General features: G+C 39.5%; 1 protein-coding gene across 1 annotated transcript in view; it reads left to right on the forward strand.

Annotated features, from left to right (window-relative positions):
- LOC103278639 (thioredoxin) overlaps positions 1–24,106 on the forward strand; it is a 177,838-nt gene that overhangs the window by 72,321 nt on the left and 81,411 nt on the right. The window contains 1 exon segment of the mRNA XM_008109139.3: positions 15,298–15,370. Within this exon segment, the coding sequence (XP_008107346.2) occupies positions 15,299–15,370 (72 nt within the window). The 5' untranslated portion in view covers position 15,298.

Below are 24,106 nucleotides of genomic sequence, written 5' to 3' on the forward strand. Positions count from 1 at the left end.
GAATTGGAGCTTTTTCAGCCAGAATTGGAGCCCTTGCACCTGCAGGAGATTTGCCTTCCAGAAGTCTGCCAAACAAGCCTTGAGCAGAAATCTCCCCCATTTTCTCGCCGTGATTATTATAAACAACAGAAAGGCGCTCAGGAGGCGTCTCGCAGGAGCGCTAGGATTGCTGCCAGGCATTCAGCTGATTAAGCCTGCTTCCCATGGGAAACTTTAGGGAGTCATGCATCTGGACACAGAGAATGGCTTTCGGTTCTGGTTCCCCAGAGAAATGTTCTTTGGCGGGAAAACGAGACCCTATTTAGGTGTTTTGCCCACGTAGGAATCTTGCGGAGTCAATTCGTCAGCTTCGGGAGTAGGTTGTGTGTGGACTACGCTACTCCCGCGTCCAAGTCCTTTGCTCTCGTTTCCAGCCTTGCCTTGCTTCCCAGGACCTTGCCTTGCTCCACGGACCTTGCCTTGCTTCCCGGACCTCGCCACGAATTTACCACGGATCCTGTTCTTGCTCCTCGTTTCTTGTTGCCTTGAATTAAGCCTAGTGTTCCAAGAATCAAGTTTACTTCCTAGCCTTGCTTAAGTTTCATGGACTAAAGGACCTTGTCATCTCCCCTCACTTTGCTTGGCAAAGTGAGTGTTTCGGTTACTGGATTACAACTTTGGACCTTAATATTTCATATTGGACATTGTTTCTTTGGACTAATTTTGACCTTTCCTGAAAGGTCTACTTCTGGACTATTTTCTACACTTGTTTTTATTAACTTTATATATTTCCACAATAAAGATATTAGATAGATTCTGGCCTCTGTGTATGGTTATTGGTGCTCTGCAGCCTGGGTCCTGACACAAACAACACAGAGAAACTTCCAACAGGACTCTGTGGTTGATCTAGAGTGGAGCCAGAACATGCCACCGCCGTGGCAACATGGAAGGCTTCCCGTGTTGCCTAGGAAGCAATGGGGGGAAGCTGTGCAGTCGGCACTTCCCCTATAGGATCAACGTCCTCAGGAGCTGGGAGATGTGGGGCGTGGGGTGGTGGGTTCCCCCTGCCCCCTGACAAGAGTCACCAAATTTGCCATGACTCGTGGCAATTCCAGCAGCCATTTGATGAGGTTGATAGTCAATCCCAAATTCTCTAGATTGTAACTCTGACAGCACATAATAGCAAGTCATTATTGATATACTAAAAGTAATCTGTGAGAACTGCAGCTAAACTCAGAGGTGACCAGAATTTTGAGAGTGAAGCTGTCAGGACCCAGGCTGCAGAGCACCAATAACCTTACACAGAGGCCAGATTCTATCTAATATCTTTATTATAGAAATATATAAAGTCAATAAAAACAAGTGAAGAATAAAGTTCAGAAGCAGACCTTCCGGATGAGGTCAAATATAGTCCAGAAATGTATTGTCCAATATAAGATATTAGAGTCCAAAGTTATAATCCACTTGACCGAAACACACACTTTGCCGAGCAATAGTGTGGGGAATGACAGAGTCTTTAAGGTCCAATGTAGCTTGACAACTAGGCTAGAAAATAACTTGATTCTTGGCTAGATCAAAGGCTTGGAACGAGGCAAACACGAAACATGAATAGAGTCCAAGGAAGTCCGTGAAAACAAGGCAAGGCTGGAAACTTGATCCGGGAAACAAGGAATTGGGGTTACGAAGTCCACACACGATCTCTCTCCTCAAGCTGAACAATTGACTCCGCAAGGTTCCCCTTGCGAGCAGCACCTATATTGGGTCTCGTTTTCCCGCTGACAGAACACTTTCCCTAGAGAACGAGAAGCGAAACCCAACTCTGTCCAGATGCATGACTCCTTAGAATTTCCCAAGGGAAGCAGACCTAATCATCTAATTGTTTGGCAGCGATTCTCAGGCTCCGGCGATTTGCCTCCCTGGCTCCCCTATCTCTATTATAATTGTCCCTCCGGGAAAACGGGGGGGAATTCTGCCCAAGGCCTGTTTGGCTACATTCTTGAGGACAAACATCCTCCAGGTGGAGAGGCTCCGATTCTGACTGAAACGGCGGAAATCCCATGTTTTCCTCTTCGTCTGCCACAATAGTACTAGGAACAGGACTACAAGGCCCATGAGTCATCACAGAAGCAGATGATATAAGCATCATAAAGTCTCAGAGCTTTTATGTTATGATCCATGATTCAATTATATCATTGGTCATGACATTGCAAAGACACAAGGCACTCATTCCCTCCCTAAAGCATCTAGGAATTTTAGAATTTTGTAAATTCACGCATTTGGAACTTTGTATGTAACCACCCCTCCCCCTCAATACAGCATATACACAGGGCCATTCATAATATGAAGTGGGAGCAGGTGGTTATTATTGCCCTGTTATAGAACTGACTCGTCCCTAAAGCATATTTGAAAATGTGCACATTTTGGAATTTTGTAAATGCATCCAGTTGGAGCTTTGTACATGAATCCCACCCCTACCCCACATAAATTCAGCATATGCATAGGGCCATTCATAATATGAACTGGGAGAAGGTTGTTATTATTGCCCTGTTATAGAACTGATACTTTTAAAAAAAATATTTATCTGCAAAATAAAATTGTATGTCAAATATATTCACTGAAGTCTTTATACAATGAGCCCTTGGTATGTGATAGGGTTTGGTTCCTCCCCGCCTTAAGTGGCTATCAAAACCCATGGATGCTGAAGTCCCATTATATACAATGCCCTAGTGAAATGGCAGTCTTTATCTTAAATAGCAAAATCAAGGTTTGTTCATAGATTTTTTTTTTGTTGGAATATTTTCAAGCTGTGGGTGGTTGAATCCATGGATACAGAATCGGTGGATACAGAGAGCCAGCTCTGCTTCATTCTGTATAACTGATGGTGACAAATTGCAAGGACACCTAATATTAAACCTCACTTTAATCAAGTGTATATGTAAATGTAATGTTACCTGGCTCATTCCTTCTATTAATGTGGATTATATTATCCTTCTTACAGTCTTGAGAGATGTGAACTTTCTATGAAGATTAATGCTACGTTCACTTCACTGCACATTAATGTAGAAGACACTATTACTCTGAGCTCCAGGAATCCCCAGTAGTAAAGGGCATTAAATCAAAACATCCATACAGAACCTTGCGAGCTATCCTAGCATGTTAGCCTTCATGCTGCTTCAAATTCTCCACTGATATTGCATTACTGCTCCATACCAGCAGTCTGATGGGCTTGTGTGTGATGGTCACATTTTTTTCCTACAGGGACTAAACAATAGAGAAACACTTCAAAGCTGAACCTGTTTTATTTTCATTTCATTATAGTGTTTCTATGGAAACCCACTGATACTACAATGCTCCATATTGAAACGACAGACAAAAGAGGATGATTAGTGTTATCCAGTCTCCTTATTTTAATACACTATTATTTTTGTTATAGCATATTGATCTGATTAACATACACATGCAGGCACTGGATATAAAGAGTGCATTAGTATTTTTAATGCATTCTGGATTTCCCTGAAATTATTTCATCCAATATTTGCTAAGTGTTCCTATATGTTGTTTATAAGTGGATAGAAGGTAAACATTGAGTGATTAATTGTGGACTGATGAGATGCTAAGCATAAGGGGTGGCATAATATGGAGAAACATCACTAGACTTCACTGGAATATTATTTAGAACAAAGATGCAAAATGTATGACATTCCAGATGTTAAGGGCTTCAGGTCGCATGTTCTGCACTATTGTCTGCAATGGCTATCATTGGAGTTGCAATTATAACATATTTAGGGCACTACATATCCCAGTCCTGAGCATTACAAAAATACATTCCTGAAGTGTCGGCAGGGATGTGAATTAATGAGAAGCATCATGCATATGTGGTAGAATTGTATTGTTGTCTCAACATTGTGGAGGGATATCTTTCAAGAAACATTACCAGTCAACAAGTTCTATTCATTCCAGACTGCTGAACATTTTCTCTGGTTTCTCAGTTATCACATAGGAAACCAATCATGTTTTTACTTTTAGCCACAAGACAGTTAATAGCATCACAGTGGTAATCAGGAAATGCCATGAACATCACCTCATGCTATGCAAAAATATAGCTTTCTCATAAAAGTGAACACAAAGAGTCGAGGAACCAAATAAAGAGATGAGGTGGATCTGCACTGACCCATTATCCCAGAGCCAGGTAGATCAACCCCAGGAAGGTGTTCACAGCCATCATCTGGCCATTGTGGAAGCAGGGGGGAGTTCAAACTCTTCAGTGGCACCATATCTGGTTCAACACCACTACCCAAGGTGTCAAGGGGGGAGGGGGAGACAAGTAATTGCCCTTTCTTCTTACCCTTTCCTACCTTGATTGTTCTGTCTCCTCGGCCAATATCATGGAAGGCAACATCTTACCAGCAGTGCCCATATTGCACCAGAGACCAATGGAAGGGGATGGCAGTGTAAATAGTTGTGGCTAGTTCTGCCTCAGAATTGGCCCAACTATTTACATGGACCCAAATTCTGAGCCAAAATTCAGAGTATCCCATGACTTTGGTTAATGCCGGTCAAGGCCACATTAAGATGGCCTTGCCTCGCATAATTCCAGATCAGCATTTGGCTTTTGGCTCTCTTTTATTTGTTAAGCTAATCAATCAACATATCCAAGAAGCTAGACCCAAAGCGCTCACTCATGCCCATATAATATAATGATTTACTTGGTTAAATTAGGCAATAACTCTGGGGATCAGATTATGTTAGGGATCCTCAAATCTTTTAATTGGAGGGCCGGTTCACATTCCCTCAGACTGTTGGAGGCCGGACTATGATGAAATAGTCCAAAATTAGGATTGTTGTTGCTGTGTGCCTTCAAGTCGTTTCAGACTTAAGTCAACACTAAGTCTAAAGTTTAGGACAGGGACCAGGTAAATGACTTTGGAGGGCCACATCCAGCCCATGGACCTTAGTTTGGGGACCCCTGGATTATGTACTATGCATTGTATTAATGCTTTGCAATGGGACTTGATTATATGTAAATTTTGTTTCTTTCATACATTGTATTTCATATTTATTTTCTTCAATAGAAAACAACATTTTTAAAGTTAGGTATAATTGTGTGCATCTGTCTTTGTCTTGTATGTCTAAAAACGGCACATCTATCTGTGTATTGTGATCTGCCCTGAGTCCCCTTCAAGGTGAGAAGGGCGGAATATAAATACTGTAAATAAATAAGTTTCCAAAGTAACCATCTGGCTTATAGGGCTCCACCCAACAATATGTGAGTGGACATCTTATCTGCACAACGGGACTGATTCTGTTGCCCACACACACTCCTTTGTGTCCTTGTTCTCCAGAAAAGGTTTGGGGAGCAAGGTTTGCTGCCCTGCAGACTAGGACACGGAACAATGGCTTCAAACTACAGGAAAGGAGATTCCACCTGAACATCAGGAAGAACTTCCTCACTGTGAGGGCTGTTCGGCAGTGGAACTCTCTCCCCCGGACTGTGGTGGAGGCTCCTTCTTTGGAAGCTTTTAAGCAGAGGCTGGATGGCCATCTGTCGGGGGTGCTTTGAATGCAATTTCCTGCTTCTTAGCAGGGGGTTGGACTGGATGGCCCATGAGGTCTCTTCCAACTCTACTATTCTATGATTCTATGAGCACAGGGAGGCTTACAAGAAGAGGAAAAATCCATAATAACAGCAAATTCTATGCTGATAGTACACAGATAACTTTAGGTTTAAGCATAGTAGTGGGTTTTTTCACCTACATTCATATTAAGTCACCACTTTCTAATATAGAAAACCGTGGGAAGGGCTCATAATTAAGTTATGAAAGACATGCTTTCATTCAAATGCAAAGCTCTTGGTTCAGTCCTTGGCAGCTTCAGTTAAAACACATCAAGCCTGAAAATGATCTCTTGGAGCTTTACTAACAACCAGAACTATTTTAGGCAATGTGCATTCATATGGTCAACACAGCCAATGGAGAGAGGGGGAGTAAGTTATCAGTCAACAGCGTCATTGAAATAACAATGTTCACTTGGTTATCTAGACAGACATTTAATTCAGCAGTAGAGTGTTGCAGTGGATAGAATGTCAGTTTTGGACCGAGGGATCAGATCCTTGCTTGTCTTGACCCAACCACAATCTCTCAGCTTAGATCAGTTGTTCTCAACCTGTGGATCTCCAGGTGTTTGGGCCTACAACTCCCAGAAATCCCAGCTGTTAGGATTTCTGGGAGTTGAAGGTCAAAACATCTGGGAACTCGCAGGTTGAGAACCACTGGCTTAGATTCTTGTATGGATACAATAAAAACAGCCTCTGTGGACTAGAAACAAATGTGAAGAATTGATTTGTTAATACTGGAAAGTGCATCACTAATTGATAGTGATCATTATAACAAAACTCCTTTCCTATAAGGACTAGGATGACTCCCTTGATCTCTTTTTGCCAGCAAGTCAGAACATTTGTATACCAACCAAGAGGATTCTAGCATGAAATTGTTGTTGTTGTTGCTTATTTTTATTGTCTGCTATTAATTGGTGTTTTAATTATATAGATTAATTACCTTTAAAAATAACAAATATTTCTACTGATGTATTTCTATATATTTTAATTTGTTTTTGTTTTACATTTTGTAAAACTCCTTGAATCCTAGTTTTGGGAAAAAGACAGGCTATCAATGAATAAACAGCAGTAGCAACAGCATTAGATTATCTTATTAAGGGTAGTGTCCTCTCTCAACACAGCAATTCTTGTTTGTAAAACAACTGGAGTGGGTGCATCTTTGCTTTGTTTCTTTGTGAAAGTGGAGCAAACAAAACTTTCTTGCCAGACAGAATCAAACTGACACCATTCAAATTGCCTGCTAATCCATTTGGGGTTTTGTTTACTATGAGTCAGCATTTGGAAACATGAGCAGATATGAGTGCTAACAGCACTACTCATCTGGATATATTGAAAATACCAGGCAGAGAGGGGAAAGCACCAACAACCCTTCAAGAGCCCATTATCTTTTTCCTGTATTGGTCATTCAAAAAGGCCAGTAGCAGTACAGCGGCAGAGAGAGTAAAGGTGATTAGGTTTTCTTTTAGCATCACCTGAGATACATTAAATTTTCATCTTTATCCATTTTATTCAAATAAAGGGATGGTGTATTTTTTATAAAAGCTAAGAAGGTACAGTAGTCACACTGACCTGTAAATAAGTTGACCCAGGTTTTTTGGGAGCTGTCTTTTTGACTAACATTTCTAAACTTATACATGGGTATATGTAGTAATTCCAGCCCAGATATTCTCCTTATCTGCCAGTTTCTTGTTGTTCCTGTAACATCTAAACTTGTTTAGGAGATAGGAAAGAGGTACACACATTGTTGAACATCTTGCAATCCCAAGCAAGTTTCAGTAAACTTTTTTCTGTATCTTGACTCCATCTTTTCTTCAATTATACTTTTAAATTAAACTTTGCCAAATGTTAATCCCCCATGAAAATATCCAGGAGGGCCATGAAATGCATCATTTGAGATGGTAGCATAGAACTATAAAATGGGCCATGGTCTTACATTGATTTGATGGAATGTAAAGTTCCCATGATGCCACCCACCTCCCTGCACACATAACCTCCCCCCCCCCCCCCCCCCCGCAATGGCCTCCAAATGCTTGGGAGCATTCAGCTATGTCTCTATTGCTGGATATACAGAGGCAGCATCCTCTAGAAAACCCTGAGAGGTCCCTCTCCACTGAGAAAAACACAGCTGAACATTGCTTCTTTGACTGTTGATCTCCCACTGTTGACCACAGGCCAGGATCATTGTGGAGTAGTGGTTCACAATGTGATAATCCCAGATGTTTTTGGCCTTCAACTTCCAGAAATCCTAACAGCTGGTAAACTGGCTTGGATTTCTGGAAGTTGTACGCCAAAAACATCTGAGGACCCCAGGTTGAGAACTACGGTTGTAGAGTGAAATGTGGACTCCTCCATCGATTCCAATTCTAAAAGACAGGTGTGAGTACAATGATTTTACATGTACCTTTGTGACTAAGGATTCCAACAAACATCTGCTTTAGTTCGCCTCAGCTTGGATTTCTTTCCAGACTACAAAAAGCCTGTATATCCCATACAAACCTGCCAGAGTTCTAAGATCTTCAGAGGAAGGCCGTCTCTCGGTCCCTCCACCAACCTAGTCTCATTTGGTGAGGACACGGAAGAGAGAAAGAGAGATGGCTGTTCCCACTCTCTGGAATAAACTTCTGGTAGAGGCTAGTCTGCATCCCTCTCTGTTTTCCTTTCATCAGCAAAGACATTTTTGTTAGCTTTCAATGCTGAAGCAGTGGAATATCTTATTGAGTTGTTTTATTTCTTTTCTCATTGTTTTTAAAATAATTTTCTATTGTGATTTTAACTGTCCTTTTAAAAAAATTAATTAATTTTTAAAATTGAGCAGCCTTAGATCCTACTCCGGGACAAAAATAAGAATAAATATATACATTCTAGTTAATTCTCTTTCTGCAGGATCTACCAGGGTTTATATACCTCTGGAGATGTTTTGTTACCATAGATGGGACTGAAGAGGGAAAGAGACTTCTCCCACTTGAAACCTGCCCAATACCATGTTCTTCTACAATTTATTCTATCAGATTCAAAGAATTAACTATGTGCTTCAATATTTTTGAGAGGTCTATTTATTTTTTGATTTATCAGATTAAAACAACTTAAATGGTTTCTATGTTATATGAATGGCATAGAGGCTTCCAGTTTTGACACTATTTAAGTATGTATTTTCCTCTGCAGTTTGATTAACGTTCACATATTGTCAACAAAGCTAAAATGCAGTCATAAAATCTGCATAATACATACTTCTATGTTGTTGTATAAGTAAATTATTGGATTTCAAGATGGTGTTTTATACACAGAAATGTTCCTGCAATTTCTTTTTGAAGTTAAACCAAATATATAAAATGCTAGGCATATGGATTTTTTTAAAAAAACAATTCACTTCCCTGGTAATTGAAACATTTTTCTTTTATTAAAATTAAGTCACATTAAATGCCAAACTTTTACTAAGTAAAAATCTCAAACCAAATAGCATTTTACCTAAAAAGTATGTATACCAAGTTGACACGAAATAGAGAATAGGGAAAGCTGTTCTTCTATGGATCTCTTGAGAGCTAGTAAACAAGGAGAAATATGATTCATAATATGTTGTTTAATGCCATTTCTCTTCAAAATGTAAAAGCACACTATTCTCCAATGTGTTTCATGTAGCCATTTGTCATCAGGCCAATACAGAACATGCCCTGAATGCAAATAATGAAGCAAACTCGCTAAAGCTGAGCTAAAGATGCTAGTTAGATTACAGACAGCTAAACATTTGAAAATTTATTTGAAAATATGAACCCAGTGTTTAAATGCTTTCAATTCACCACCATCCTGGACACTCTGTGGAAATAATATTTTGACTTATTCACCTATTACACCTTCTGCAAAAGCGGTTTTAACCTCAGAGATGCATGCCCTCAACAAGTAAATTTGTAAATCAAGCCCTTTTTTAAACCTTTCAGTGTCCCATTACAAAAGAAAGCAAGATATGTGGTCAAGTAAAGTCATGTGTTATGACAAACAGGCATCATTCAGTTCCTAAAGGAACATCACTTTTAAATATCTTCTAAATACAGTATATTGCCAAGGCTTGGAAGCAACTTATTACTTCAATGTGTTACTTTGGTAATGAGTTGCTTTTTTTCAGTAACGAACTGTCTTATTTTTCCCACTCCAATGGCCAGGACTATAATTCACTACTTTTCAGAGTAACACAGTGGGCTTTTTGTGTTTACGGATTTCTCAGTGCATTCTGGTTCTGTCTAAGCAATAAAAGAGGCAGGAATAAATTATATTTTTGTACTGAGCTGGTCAGCTAAGAAGGAGGAAAGAAAACATCTACATCTACAAAGGAGGAACACTTATTTTACATAAATGTTATGTGTTATGTTCCACTTTTTCGTATCTGCAAATCTGCTTGAAGGAATTCTGAATAGTTCAGATCCTCAAATTAACACCCATCTTCTCACCAGCTATTCTTGGGCTATAGGCTATTTAAAACTGCCTACTGAAATCAATGAAGCTTCTTATCTCCACTGTTTCAACCCTAAATATCTCAGTGTAATCTTAGACTGAATGCTAGGAAACACTGTGTGAACACTAAGCACAAAGTAGTTGCATGCATTAACATCCTGCAGAAACTTACTAATAGCGAATGGGGTGCAGACTCGAAAGTAAAAAGATCATCGGCCTTAGCCTTGTCTTACTCAACTGCTGAGTATGCCTGCCCCCTTTCGCATAGGTCTGCCCACGCAAAGCAGGTGAGTATAACATTGAATGAGACATATAGAATAATCACATGATGTCTTAAACTTACACCTGTTGATAGACTCTATAAGCTAGTTGGCATTGCCCCCCTGATGTGCAACAAGAAGTTGCTGCGAATTGTAAGAATATTAAGGTTGAACACTGTGAAAGCCACCCACTGTATGGCTACTAGCCTCCTTCCAGTAGACTTAAATCTAGGAAAAGATTTATGAGAAACATCACTCCTCTAAATGTTCCTCCAGAAACAGCAAAAATATCCCTGTGGGCAGCAAAATCAGGCAATTCCAACTGGATGGAATTGCAACTTGTAAGTCCCTGAAGAGACTCAGAAGTGGAGTGCGCAGGTCAAAAGACAATCTGGCAAAATGACACTGCCTAAAAGAATCCTCCACCTTGTGCAACTGTGGAGCAGAACAAACACCTCTGTATCTGTATGCTTGCCCACAATGCCCAGACACATGTACAGAGGAAGAACTGATTAAAGCTACAGACAATGCAGTCGCTGTTGCCCGTTTTTGGTCTAAATCTATTTAGCAGCTTGTGATACTTTTATTTTATCAGTTTTGAACATATTTATTATGCAATGCTTTTGACATGAAATAAATAAATAAATAAATCTCCCCTGGCTTTAATAATCAAATAAATAAAGGGAAATTGGATTTAAAATATCTGCTAGTGATGAAAGCCTGCTACTGTAAATCATTTTAGGAGATACATGGAACAGAAAATAAATAAATGCACTGCTGAACAGAAATCATCTATATGTACAGAGACAAGCAAAAATGGTATTGTCCTGTTCTATCTTCAGAAGTCTTTTAAGGTTGAGTGCACAACAGCATCATATAGAGAAAATAACCTGTTCTAATACTGAGAGCAATAGTGATATTTTGTTCATACAAAGTTTCCAATATTTTCAGAAACCCACTTTTTGTATCTGCAAAACTTAGCTCTTACTTATGCAAGCCTTTGCAAAAGCCATTGCACACAGATACTGTACTGGCAAGTTTTGTGTTTCTGTTAATTTGTTTCATATGCCATTGTAAAATCTGACTTATTGACCAGTGTATGAACAATTTCACAAACCAGTGTACTACACCTTTTTCCTCCTCCACATCTTTCCTATGAAACTATTTTAAACAGAAATACATTTTCTGTTACCTTGTACACTTTTTTGAAATGCATGAATTAAACATGAAATGCAGGTACCAGATCACATTGCTCTTGGAAGCTAAGCAGGGTCAGCTCTGCTTAGTTCTCGGATGGGAGATTGCTAACAAAATAAGATTGCTAACAAAATACCAGGTACTACAGGCTATATTTCAGAGAAAGAAACTGACAAAGCCATCTCTGATTATTCCTTGCCTTAGACTAGTGATTCCCAAAGTGGGCACTGCAGCTATCCAGGGGGCGGTGATGGCACCTATTAGGACACGGAGCCGGGGCTTGGGGAGGGGTGGGGACTCTTCCCAAGTGCCGGAGACAGGGATGAGCACCTGAGGTGCCTGTTAAGACACAGAGGGCGGAGCTGGAGGAGTGGGCATGGCTTCTTCCCAAGAGCCCAAGACAGGGCTGAGAATCTATACCTCTCCTGAGATGCTTGTTGGGACACAGAGGGCGGAGCTAGGGAAGGGGGCGGGGGCCTCTTCCAAGAGCCCGAGACAGGGCTGAGCCTCTATACCTCTCCTGAGAGGCCTTTTAGGACTAAAGGGTGGGGCTGGGGGGGGCGAAGCCTCTTCCCGAGACAGGGCTAAGCCTCTGTATACTTCCTCTGAAGCGCTTGTTAGAATAAGGAGGTGGGGTACAGAGGTTCAGCCCCGTCAGGCAGTTGGGAAGAAGCCCCCTCCTCTAGCCCTGCCCCCTGTGTCCTGGCAGGCACTGCAGGACAGGGATAGAAGCTCAGCCCTGCCTCAGAGCTCGTAACTCTGCCTATCCCAGTCCTGGTCGCCCATTTGTAGCCCCGTCCACCTCCACCTCCCCCTTCCAGCCCTGCATCTTGAACTAAGGGAGAGGCTCTTGAGCAGGAGTCATGCCCACCCCTCTAAGCCATGCCCCCCTTTCCAGGGGGCGTTGAGTAATTTTTTTTTTCTGGAAAGGGGGCGGTAGGCCAAATAAGTTTGCGAACCACTGCCTTAGACACTCATGGGATCACCGTAAGTTCATAGGCAACATTGAAGACATAGACACACACTCTCTCTCATGGACCAAAACATTTATGCACATCTTATTGAAATATATGCTAGGTTGGGATTTATTTATTTATTTTGCATATGTTCACATACATATCCCCCCTCCTTTTTTTAGAATTCACTACAAGCTCAGAAAGGTACCGATTCCTAGGCAGAAATAGCATCTAATTCCCTGTGGTATGGATCAAACAAATTTATTTTCTTTTTCATGAAATCCTCAAGGTGTCTCACATGTTCCTAAAAATTTCATACAAATTTAAATCTCTTGATGTTTTGAAAGACTCTCAGCTTCAGCTATCCATTGGGAATTATTTTTATTTGAAAGGGGGCATTTTTAAACTTTGTAGAACATGCAGAAACTGAAGCTGTGGATGTCTAATAAGGAAGAAAGGGAAAGAAAAAGAAAGGAGAGGTAAGAAAAGTTACAGTTATGGGTAGGATATAAAATAGCTGTATATTTAGAAGTATATTCTAAAATAGTATATATCTTAAAGGTTGGACAGGGGGGAGCAATGTCATTTGCCTGAATAGAAATGATTGATCTTTTTCAGCTATGTTATGATGGGACTACAGAAATCTATTTTAAATCTCTAAACCCGCTGATTCCACCCATGGCTGTGACTAACAGAGATGTCATGCTTATTATCTGTGCCAGATGTAGAAGCTTAAATTGAGCTCATTAGAACACACACTATGCAAGAGATATCATCCAATAATCATGGCAACAAATGACTGGGATACTAGTAAAGTTTAGCTGGCTGAAAATCTAAGTTGCAAAAACAGCAACAGACAATCAGCCACAAAGTAATAATTTCCAGCAAACCTACAAAAGCTAGATATTGAGATTTGCAGAAGTGACAGAGTTGTCAGGAAGACCAGATGAGAGTGCCAGCTTTGCTGCTTGACAAATTGGAGATAAAAATAACTATTCATGAGAAACCGAGTGCAGGAGGAGCTGGGAATGGCACAGGATAAGCAAAGATCTGATAGTAATGAAAGCTGAGGCAAATCCCACAGCACATCCAAAACACAATCCTATAAGTGCCAATGTCATATCACTCCATATATAATCTAGCCTTGGAGAATATATTTTAGCTTGCTTATCAAAGCTCTTATTATACTGAAGAAAGAAGCTCGGATAGCCATCTTCTCCTGTCTCATCATTCACCTTTTCCCTTCCTGAAAGGGAAATGCGATTGAATCCTAACTCTTTGGAAATTAAAATAACTGAGTGAGAAATTAAAATATGCTTCATCATTTTGAGTCTGTCAAAAAAACATGGCAAGATAAAAAGAACAGCCCAAAAAACTCAAAACAACCCTTAAATTATGCTGTTTGGTTTTAACCAGTGTTCATTTGGATTGACACAGCTATAAATTCCCTCCTATGTCACCAGAATGGATCCAATAAATAATACGAGTTAGTTAGGCATGGGGCAGAGAATCAGATCATTTCAGCATTAACTGAAATGTCTTGCAAGTTCTTTTTCTTTGGGTTTTGTCACATCCATAAAAAAGACATCATGCTTCCTACTTCTATTGTACTGTGCACAAACCACATTATTCAGTCACTCATTCTTTTTATCTTGCCATGTTTATTTGACAGACTCAAAATGATGAAGCAAATATAGACTTGCCCTGAGTTTTTTTCTTCTACATGCAGTCTACAATTTCTTATATTTGTGGTTTTATGTACTATGTAAGTATTGTATTTTCTACACTCTGTGTATTTGGGGAAAGTAATCACGCTGTTTTAAGGTAGGCAAGGCATGTAAATATTTATTTTATTCTCACACACAAAATTCAAAAATAAAAACATTTCTCCTTGCCAGGCAAGATTACCAGAATTTTTTTTTTTGCATATTTTTCAATCACTTTTTCTTATTTAAGGATTTTTGGTGAAAAGTTCAGAAAAGTTTTTTGCATATCTTTTTTGCTCAAAATATACTTTTATATACAAAAATATCTTTAAAATGTTTTTCAGTTAAAAGTGGCACATTTCCACAAATAATCCCTAAATGCTGTGTGTGCACATATTCATACACACATAGCAGCTGATCTTTGTGATACAGTAGAGTCTCACTTATCCAAGCCTCGCTTATCCAAGTTTCTGGATTATCCAAGCCATTTTTGTAGTCAATGTTTTCAATATATCATGATATTTTGGTGCTAAATTCGTAAATACAGTAATAACAACATCACATTGCTGCGTATTGAACTACTTTTTCTGTCAAATTTGTTGTATAACATGATGTTTTGGTGCTTAATTTGTAAAATCATAACCTAATTTGATGTTAGTATGCTTTTCCTTAATCCCTCCTTATTATCCAAGATACTTGCTCATCCAAGCTTCTGCCGGCCCGTTTAGCTTGGATAAGTGAGACTCCACTGTATGTGTTATTTTTAAAAAGAGAGAGATAGATAAGCATGTGAGGCCTCTTCCACACAGCTGAATAAAATCCCACATTTTCTGCTTTGAACTGGAATATATGGCAGTGTGGATTCAGAAAACCCAGTTCAAATCAGATATTGTGGGATTTTCTGCCTTGATATTCTGGGTTATATAGCTATGTGGAAAGGCCCTGAGTCTCTTTCAGCATAAAAAGAAAGGAATAAAGAAAAACGGTAAGAGAAGAAGAATCTAGTAGCATTTCTGAGACTGATTTATTTTAATAAGAAATCAGTTTCCGAGAAGAAACATTTCGTTTCACAAACTCTGAGTGACAGGTCTGTAATTGCTTATAGATATCTTCCAAACTAAACAACTATTCACTTACAACAGGATGAATAACATGGACATAACTACTAGGACAAGATTTTTCTACAAACCTTGCTGCCAACTCTGTTCTAGCCAGGTAACAATAGCATATTATTATTATTATTATTATTATTATTATTATTATTATTATTACCCCACTTTATCTCTTCTGAAGGAGACTCAAAGCAGCTTGACATAAAAGCATTAGCATACAATTAAAAATATACAAATATGAAAACAGAATTAAACATAAACAGTGTTTTAAAATCATTTAAAATCCATTAAAGCACATTCAAAGTTAAAAACCACAGCACCTCCTAACTAGATTTTATCATGCCACCTACAGCATCAGAGTTATACTCCCATATTCTTAAATGTGCTAGATGCCATCTTCTGTCAACAATAACCCTCTGTGCTCTCTGTTGGACAAAAGGCCAGTCTCTATGCAAATGTCTTTATGGCCCCAAATCCAACATTAGAATTGACAGTATTCCAAAACTGGCAGCAAAGCATTTCGACCTCCCTTGAAATCCAATCTCTCACTGAAAAGTAGCAATTTGTGAACAAAAGCACTTAAAGAAACTTTGGAATGAAAAAATTATTATTATTTACTTTATTTCTATTCTGCTCTTTTCACATTTGTAAGGGATAGAAATAAAACAAAACAACTGCACGGGGTATATTGACACATTCCAAATCATTAGTAGAGATGTGAACAGAGATAATGGCTTCTTGAGACACTTTGTACACTAATATCAGAGTCCTCATAATGGCACATATAAGAAAAAGATATATCCTCTGAGAAGGTTTCTACCACAAGGAAATGGACTGTTTGGCAAGCAGATTTACTGCTTTTGTATGTCAGTACCAACAGACCAGCTACTTGAAAGATTTGTAATATCTTTCAAAACACACTGAACATGTTTGACTAGTTTAAAATTTGCATCTATCTTCATCCTTTCTATCCTACTTCTTACCAACACATAATTGTGCTTACACAACTGTGATTTCAATATCACTCCTTCAATACATCTAAAAAATTGAAGTAATACTCCATCAAAATTCATGCTAACATGAATCACTTTGCCTCAAAGGTGTTTATAGAGTCTTTTCTTCCATGCCCTTTCTCTTTATTTTCCTTTCCCACTCTTTATGTTGACATGTTAAAAAACTTATCAAAGCAAATCTGTGAATATTTTTACATCCCACCTTTTTTTGGGGGGGGGGGGGGGAACAAAAGGATCAGATGCCACATCTTTGTTTCAGACCACAATTTATTAATCTTCAGGAGCACTCCTGTTTCTGGGAAGACATAGTTTTATGTTCATATGTGGTTAGCACGGAAGACTGTACATTATCTACTGTTGGGCAGCAGAAAGAGATGATCACTTCATACTCCTGATGTTATGTTTAAAGGAAGGAGATAAAATTGCTAATAATTTCTTGATTATTATTTCATTCTTACTCTCAGGTGAGAGAAGATGGGTCTTTTGCTTTTGTTTTTTGATGTTGTTTTGGTTTTGGTTTTTTGCTTTAGCTACAAAAGGGTGGCTATTACGCACATGGATTATGATTTCCGAAGAGTTTTCTCTTTGTTGCTGGCCATGGTGCTGAGCAAAAAAAAAAAAAATTAAACACAAACAATTTTATGATTTCCCCATTGATAACACAGTTGTGTCACCAACTTTTCAGAATTAGAACAATCTAGTGTTCAGATACATTTGCCTATATTTATAGAAATCATATTCCTTAAATGACCAATAATTTCATTAAAGGTGTATCTACATTCTGTCATTTCAGTAGTCTCCCTAGGAGTCCCCGGTGCTGCAATGGGTTAAACCCTTGTGCCTGCTCGGTGGTCTGAATCCAGGGAGTGGGGTGAACTCCTGTCTGGCAGCTCCAGCTCCATGCGGGAATATGAGAGAAGCCTCCCACAGGATGGTAAAACATCAAACATCTGGACATCCCCTGGGCAACGTCCTTGCAGACAGCCAATTCTCTCACACCAGAAGCAACATGCAGTTTTTCAAGTCACTCCTGACATGAAAAAAAGTAGTTTCCTTGAAATCCAGGAGTAGGCATAGTTCAGTGTAACTCATATCCTATAATGGTGCTTCTGGAAATCTGCTTTCTTTTCTCTCCCTGAAATTTGTCACTGTGGACCAAGGAGAAATAAGAAAAGGTTCACACAGGGATTAGGTTTTCTTCATCATCTTAGAAGCTCTTCTTCATTACTTTCATTGCACCTAAACCACAAGGGTGAGAAGATATCACACAGTGTGAAATACCCAGCTACACAGGATAGCTGTGTTCACATTCCCTTTGTCACTTTTACCATTATTTTCTGTAGATGTCTAAAGAAGAGCATTATGCATTAAAATACTGCAATGCTGTAAATATGGAGTGAAGGAAAAATTCAGAATTTCTAGATGGGGACAATGCTCTCATTCCCCTGTTGCTGTAGTCATACCCGTCATACTTTTAGTGTTGCTTTAAATGTTCCTCTCCAGTTTCCCCAGCGCAATTCAGTATGCAACCTAATGTCAGCCCCACCACACACACACACCTACCTATATTTTCTAATAAAAACAGTTTCAGTTATTTTTTTCCCTATTTGCCCTTCTACTTTGGAAGTATGCACATTGCTTGGAGTATAAGAGGTTTCTGCATATACACAGAATATTTCCTCTATCAATATAACTATATTGACATTCAGCAGGAAGGGTATTGAACAGGTGGACTGTTTTTAGACTTGACTATGTTTCTGGATCCAGGATTTTATACTGGGAATTGAGTTCATAAGGGCTTTCATGGACAAGTCTTTTGTTCTCATTCATGTTTAAAAATCATTTCTACATGGATCAGGAGTAATCAGTTCCAGAAAACTGTCTAACCAGGGATTGTTTGATTGATTAATTTCTCATTTTTATCCCAATAAGGGACCCAAAGCAGCGAACATTATAAGTTTAACAAAGGCCAGCAAAATAGCTTAAATGATATGATGTTGCAAATGTTTTGAAAGCATTAAACAATCAGTTTCATTAAAATATTAATTGAAAACCACTCAAGACACATTAAGAACACATTATACATTAAAAACAACACACCCATTGCACACTGTGGAAGCAGGGACAGGAAGGCAAGTGCCTACCTCTCTTGAATGAGCAGCAGACACAAAAGAAAGAGGAGAGATAGCATATTAAAAAGTGTGAGTCTGGGTATGAATCAACTCTTTTCCCCCCACCTCCTCCTTTGCTGATCTCATTTTCTTGAGTCCTCCATTTTCTGTACAATGAATGCATTTTTTCTGACAAAGAATGGTGTGGGTTTGTTAATTTTATAACACCATTTCTATGCAGTTCTTTAAGATTTAAAATTGTTGAGCATCCCTTTAAAAAACTAAAAAGACAAGACCTATAAGCCAAATGAACCAGATCTATGCCATGGTCAGAGGTGCCTCAAAGCATGGGGGAATAATTACATTTTAACTTAATGTCAATGTCATAACCATTCAGAGTTTCCAAAGGGAGGTCGCTCCACAGCTAGGATACCCTAGCAGAAAAAACTTCCTCCCAGGTCTTCACATAATGTATCACTTCCATGAATTCAACCGATGGCTTTGGATTCATGTTATCTTTGGATTCATTATCTTCTAGTACTCTTCCACAATCTCACATTTGTATGCAGTGGGATTCTTGATGCTGTAGATTCAAAAGATAGCTTTTTTTCCGCTTGGCTGTGATGTTTCCCTCCTCACTTCAACTTCCAGATATGCTGTTAAAGTTTATGGCTGAGATCCTGTGTTGTCATTATAACTATGATGATAGAGTTTCTTCTCCATAGGCATGACTGATGATACCTCTGCTCAAAACCTGTCTTTGCAGCCTGGCAGAAGAGATTCTCGGGCTCTGGAGAAGGGAAGAATGTCTGCATCACAAAGTACTTTACAACAGGCAACTTAGGAGACCCCTTAGAATCAAAGAATCATAGAATCATAGAGTTGGAAGAAACCTTGTGGGCCATCCAATCCAACCCCCTGCCAAGAAGCAGGAAAACTGCATTCAAAACACCCCCAACAGATGGCCATATAGCCTCTACCTAAAAGCCTCCAAAGGATGAGCCTCTACCACACTCTGAGGCAGAGAGTTCCACTGCTAAATAGCTATCACAGTGAGGAAGTTCTTCCTAATGTTCAGGTAGATTCTCCTTTCCTGCAGTTTGAAGCCATTGTTCCACATCCTTGAGGGCCTACTTCCAATAAACCCAGGAGCAAGCTGCTGATGTCATTTATCAGTCCTCCAATCTCCAGGATATCAGAAACACTTCAGTTGGAATGCTGCCAAGCTGCAAGTTTGGTTTTTGTGATCACATTTGATTGCTTATTTCTGTAAATACAAACAAGTCCCCAGCAACTGGGATATTGTAATGCCTGCTTGTGATATTTTAACTAATGATTTCTGATTGTCATGGATTCAATGGTGCCCACCAGTTTCACTGGTATTAATCCAACCAGTAGCATCTTCACCACTATAGTTGATGTAGGAGTCACTGGACATTAATAATAATAATAATAATAATAATAATAATAATAATAACAACAACAACAACGAGCCAGCTTAGCCTAGCGGTTTCTTCGCTTTCTCCGCAAGAAGCCACTTTGATATTCGATGTTCAAGTCCTGCGGGCGCTGTCTGGTCTTTTTTTTTATCCAGCATATCTATCCTGTTTGCTGTGTCATACAATATAATGATAATAATAATAATAATAATAACAACAACAACAAAAACAATGACAACAACAACTTTATTCTTATAATCTGCCTCCATCTCCCTGAAGGGACTTGGGGTGACTTACATGGGAGCCAAGCCCGAAAGACAAGTATTCAAGATACAAAAATTTAAACACATGAACAAACAATATAGTTAAAACCAATTAAACCATAGAATAAAAACATCATACAAAACATCTAGGATCAAGAGGAAACTGAAAGTGGAACTATTAAGAATTGCAAGGGAAAGGCAGGGCTTGTGCAGAAACGCAAGACAACAGGACCAGGAGTGGGAATAAAGTGCTGGAAACTGGAACAGTAAACAATTAGGACTGGGCAGTGATAATTACAGGCTGCCTGTTATTCAAGGCACATGGAAACATCCATGCCTTCAAGTCTTTATGGAATGTGGACAGGGTGGGGGCTAATCTGATTTCTCTAGGAAGAGAGTTCCAGAACCGGGAGGCCACCACTGAGAAGGCCCTCTCCATCGTCCCCACCAACTGTGCTTGTGACAGAGGTGGGAGTGAGAGAAGGGCCTTCCTGGCCAATCATAGAGTCCATGCTGGTTTGTAAGGGGAGATACGGTCACGAAGATAAGCATAAAGTGTGTTTGTCTCATAATGGCTGTTGCACCCCAAGGCAGCATGAGCACCCGAAAACCTGACCTGAGCTAATATAACACACACACACACACATATACACATTTATGGTGGAAAGTCAGAGTAAGAAATAGTCCATAATATATAGTCTATTGCAATTCAGAAAGAGTTTATCAATGTCCAAATTGTAATCCACTAGTGAAGCTCGATAGCTTCCTTTAGAAATCAAAGTTTGTCCATGAAGCAATAGCGGAAACAAAGCACTGCAAGTCTGCTTGAAAAGTCCTGTAGCAAAGTCAAAGAAGCAAGGTAAACAAAGCAAAGTCAGTCTCGATTCAGGAACAAGAAAGTCGCAGTAACAAGGCAAGGTCTACTCGGGAGTGCGGCTCGGCGCGGCTCTCCTGGAACTGGAAACTCAGCACGGATTCAGAAGACAAGGCGAGGAGCTGGAAACTGGAACCTCTTCCGAGGAAAGGCAAAGTTGACACCGCAACAAGAATACATTTAGGGCCACTTTTAAGGAGTCCCAAGCCTGTAAGATTAAGGAGTACAGGACCCCCAAAAACTTCCCTTGGGAAAGTTAGCCATCCGACTTGTGAGCTAATCTTCGAGACCTTCTCACTCCCTCTTTCTTGCTTCTATCTCTAGTAACAAATTCCTTCCGATTAAACATCTCATCTTTACCCAGGTCAACACCATCTGGTGTAGGTAATGATGAAGAGACTTCGAAATGTCTGCCAATTAGTGGTTCTTCTGAAATCACCATATCAGGCATTTGCAAGGTCATGGGACCTCAGCTTGAAGCAGAATTGCCTGCAAAATCCTCAGCCTCATCTGTTTCCAACTCCATCTCTTGATGGAATACAGGCCATGATGGCTGATCTACAACACTGGCATTAGTTGAATACTGGATTAAGAAGAGCAAATTATCTGAATTCCACATTGGTTATATTATCTAAATTCTACATTGTAGGATAAACTGAACAGTGACGACATCACCCAGCTTTTCCATTAAACTCTAACAAAATGCCGGGACTCCCACCTAGTCATGAACAAAGATATGCTGCTGATCCAGCATCTCGTAAAGAAATACTTTCTTTTCAGAAGTAATAGAAGGAGCTGCTTTTGTTATTAGAAGGAAATCCAAACCATTCATTACACTAATCATTTCCTTTCACTGAACTGTTTACCCTTCAATAAAGTGGTGAGCAGATTAAGGGACCTCTTTGGCTTCATTATGGTTGAACAAGGAAATCAATGCTGACAAAAGAGAGTGTGCTGTTTTGCAAAGAGCCAAAAACCAAACATTTAGGATGGAAGTTGTACTCTACAATCCTTCCATGACTGCTGTATAATTAGAAGAAAAAGCAATCGTGAAAACTGTAAATGTGCAATAGAGCTTAGTAGATAAGCATGTTTTTTATATAAACAGGCCACAAAGTGCTCCTTTTGTGGCAAGGCAGGATTGGTGAAAGGACTGTAATTCAGAGGTTTTGATCAGCTCTATTTGGATTGGATTGACGTTGCCCAAATTCTTTCATATCCAAGCAGATCCATGCCCTGAATACGAATCAAGATTGAGAATCTGGGTCCTATGTCTTGCTCTTTTGACTTACACCAGAAAGTCTCAAAGACTAAGTTTTTTTAATTATTTACATAACATTTGAGGGTCTAATGACTTCTAAAGAAAGGAATCAGAAAACTCAATTTCATATAGGTTGGTCCATGAAATTTTGTCCTAGGTGTTAAAATTTTAAGTACTGTAGTTCATCATTCAGTTACAGCAATTCATTCCATACTCTTCCTTCTCAGTACTGTTCCCTAGGAAATTAATATGCTAAGTCTCTTACAGATCACTAAACAGAAATATATGATATTCAGTCATCATATACTGAAAAAATGTGATGTTCAATTGGCAAGATCCAGTCATGCAACGTCAGAAATTGAATCAAGAAAAGATCATGCTCTATTGCCAGTGATTGAACTGGGAAGATTCCCCTTCTCTTGCTGATGGCAGACATGGGAATCTTCCCCCAACCCATTTATTTAAGAATTGCCTGTCCAAGGGCTCATCCATAAATACATTGAAAGCTGGGTCAGCTGGAGAGGAAACGGAAAACTATTTAGATATTCTGCTCCTGATCCACAGCAATGGCAGGAGTAGAGTCCAGACCATCCAGCTTTGCTAGATTGTTATGGTTACTGGACATTTCTTCATTGCCCAACTTTTACAGCTATAGATAAAAATGAGAAATATGGTGACAGAAACCTTCCTGTTACTATGAGATATTGCTTTAGTCTGAAAGGGAGAAAAATAAAATAAAACTGTAAGCAACCAACTTTAAAAAGGTAAAGGCTTCCCCTGATGTTAAGTCCAGTCGTGACCGACTCTGGGGGTTGGTGTCCATCTCCATTTCTAAGCCGAAGAGCCGCCGTTGTCCATAGACATCTCCAGGTCATGTGGCCAGCATGACTGCATGGAGTGCTGTTACCTTCCCACCGGAGCGGTATCTATTGATTTACTCACATTTGCATGTTTACGAACTGCTAGGTTGGCAGGAGCTGGGGCTAACAGTGGGCGCTCATTCTGCTCCCGGGATTTGAACCTGGGACCTTTTGGTCCGCAAGTTCAGCAGCTCAGCGCTTTAACACACTGTGCCACCAGGGGCCCAACTTTACATAGAACAATTTGTTCAGATGGTTACATAGACCTGTATGTTGCCTTTTGCCCCACTGTTATATGTATAAAAGGTAAAGGTTTTCCTTGACATTAAGTCTAGTCGTGTCCGTCTCTGGTGGTTGATGATCATATCCATTTCTAAGCCGAAAAGCCAGCATTGTCCATAGACACCTCCAAGTTCATGTGGCTGGCATGACTGCATGGAGTGGCGTTACCTCCCCACCAGAGCGGTACCTATTGATCTACTCACATTTGCATGTTTCAAACTGCTAGGTTGGCAAAAGCTTGGGCTAACAGTGGGAGCTCACTCCGTTCCACAGATTTGAACTACTGGCCTTTTGGTCAACAAGTCCAGCAGCTCAGAGGTTTAATGTTATATGTATACTACTTTAAAATGCTAAGTTACTGCTCTCGAAAAAGGACACAGGCTATAAGAGTCTACTTCCATAAATTGTGATGCACTGGCTGTCAACCTAGAAAGCTTAATACAAGTATCCCAAGACAAGTATTTTCACCACAAGCCACAATTGTGCAAGAAAGGATAAGATAATTAGATCTTTTGTCATGCTAGTTAAGGGTCTTCTGGCATTTGTTGTGCCATTATAAGAGTGTGATGTGTAATTTAATATCCCAAGTTAAAGTTAGAAAAATTAGGGATTTTCTAGTTCATAACCATTTATATGTGGCAAGCTATAATAGTTTTTAGATTGCTATTAAGACCTTTGTGCTTCTTTGCCCTGTAATGGTGCTGAAATTATTAGGGCTTGACAGCTCTAAATAAAG

The sequence above is a fragment of the Anolis carolinensis genome, chromosome 4 (assembly GCF_035594765.1).
Source record: "Anolis carolinensis isolate JA03-04 chromosome 4, rAnoCar3.1.pri, whole genome shotgun sequence".
NCBI classification, from domain to species: Eukaryota; Metazoa; Chordata; class Lepidosauria; order Squamata; family Dactyloidae; genus Anolis; species Anolis carolinensis.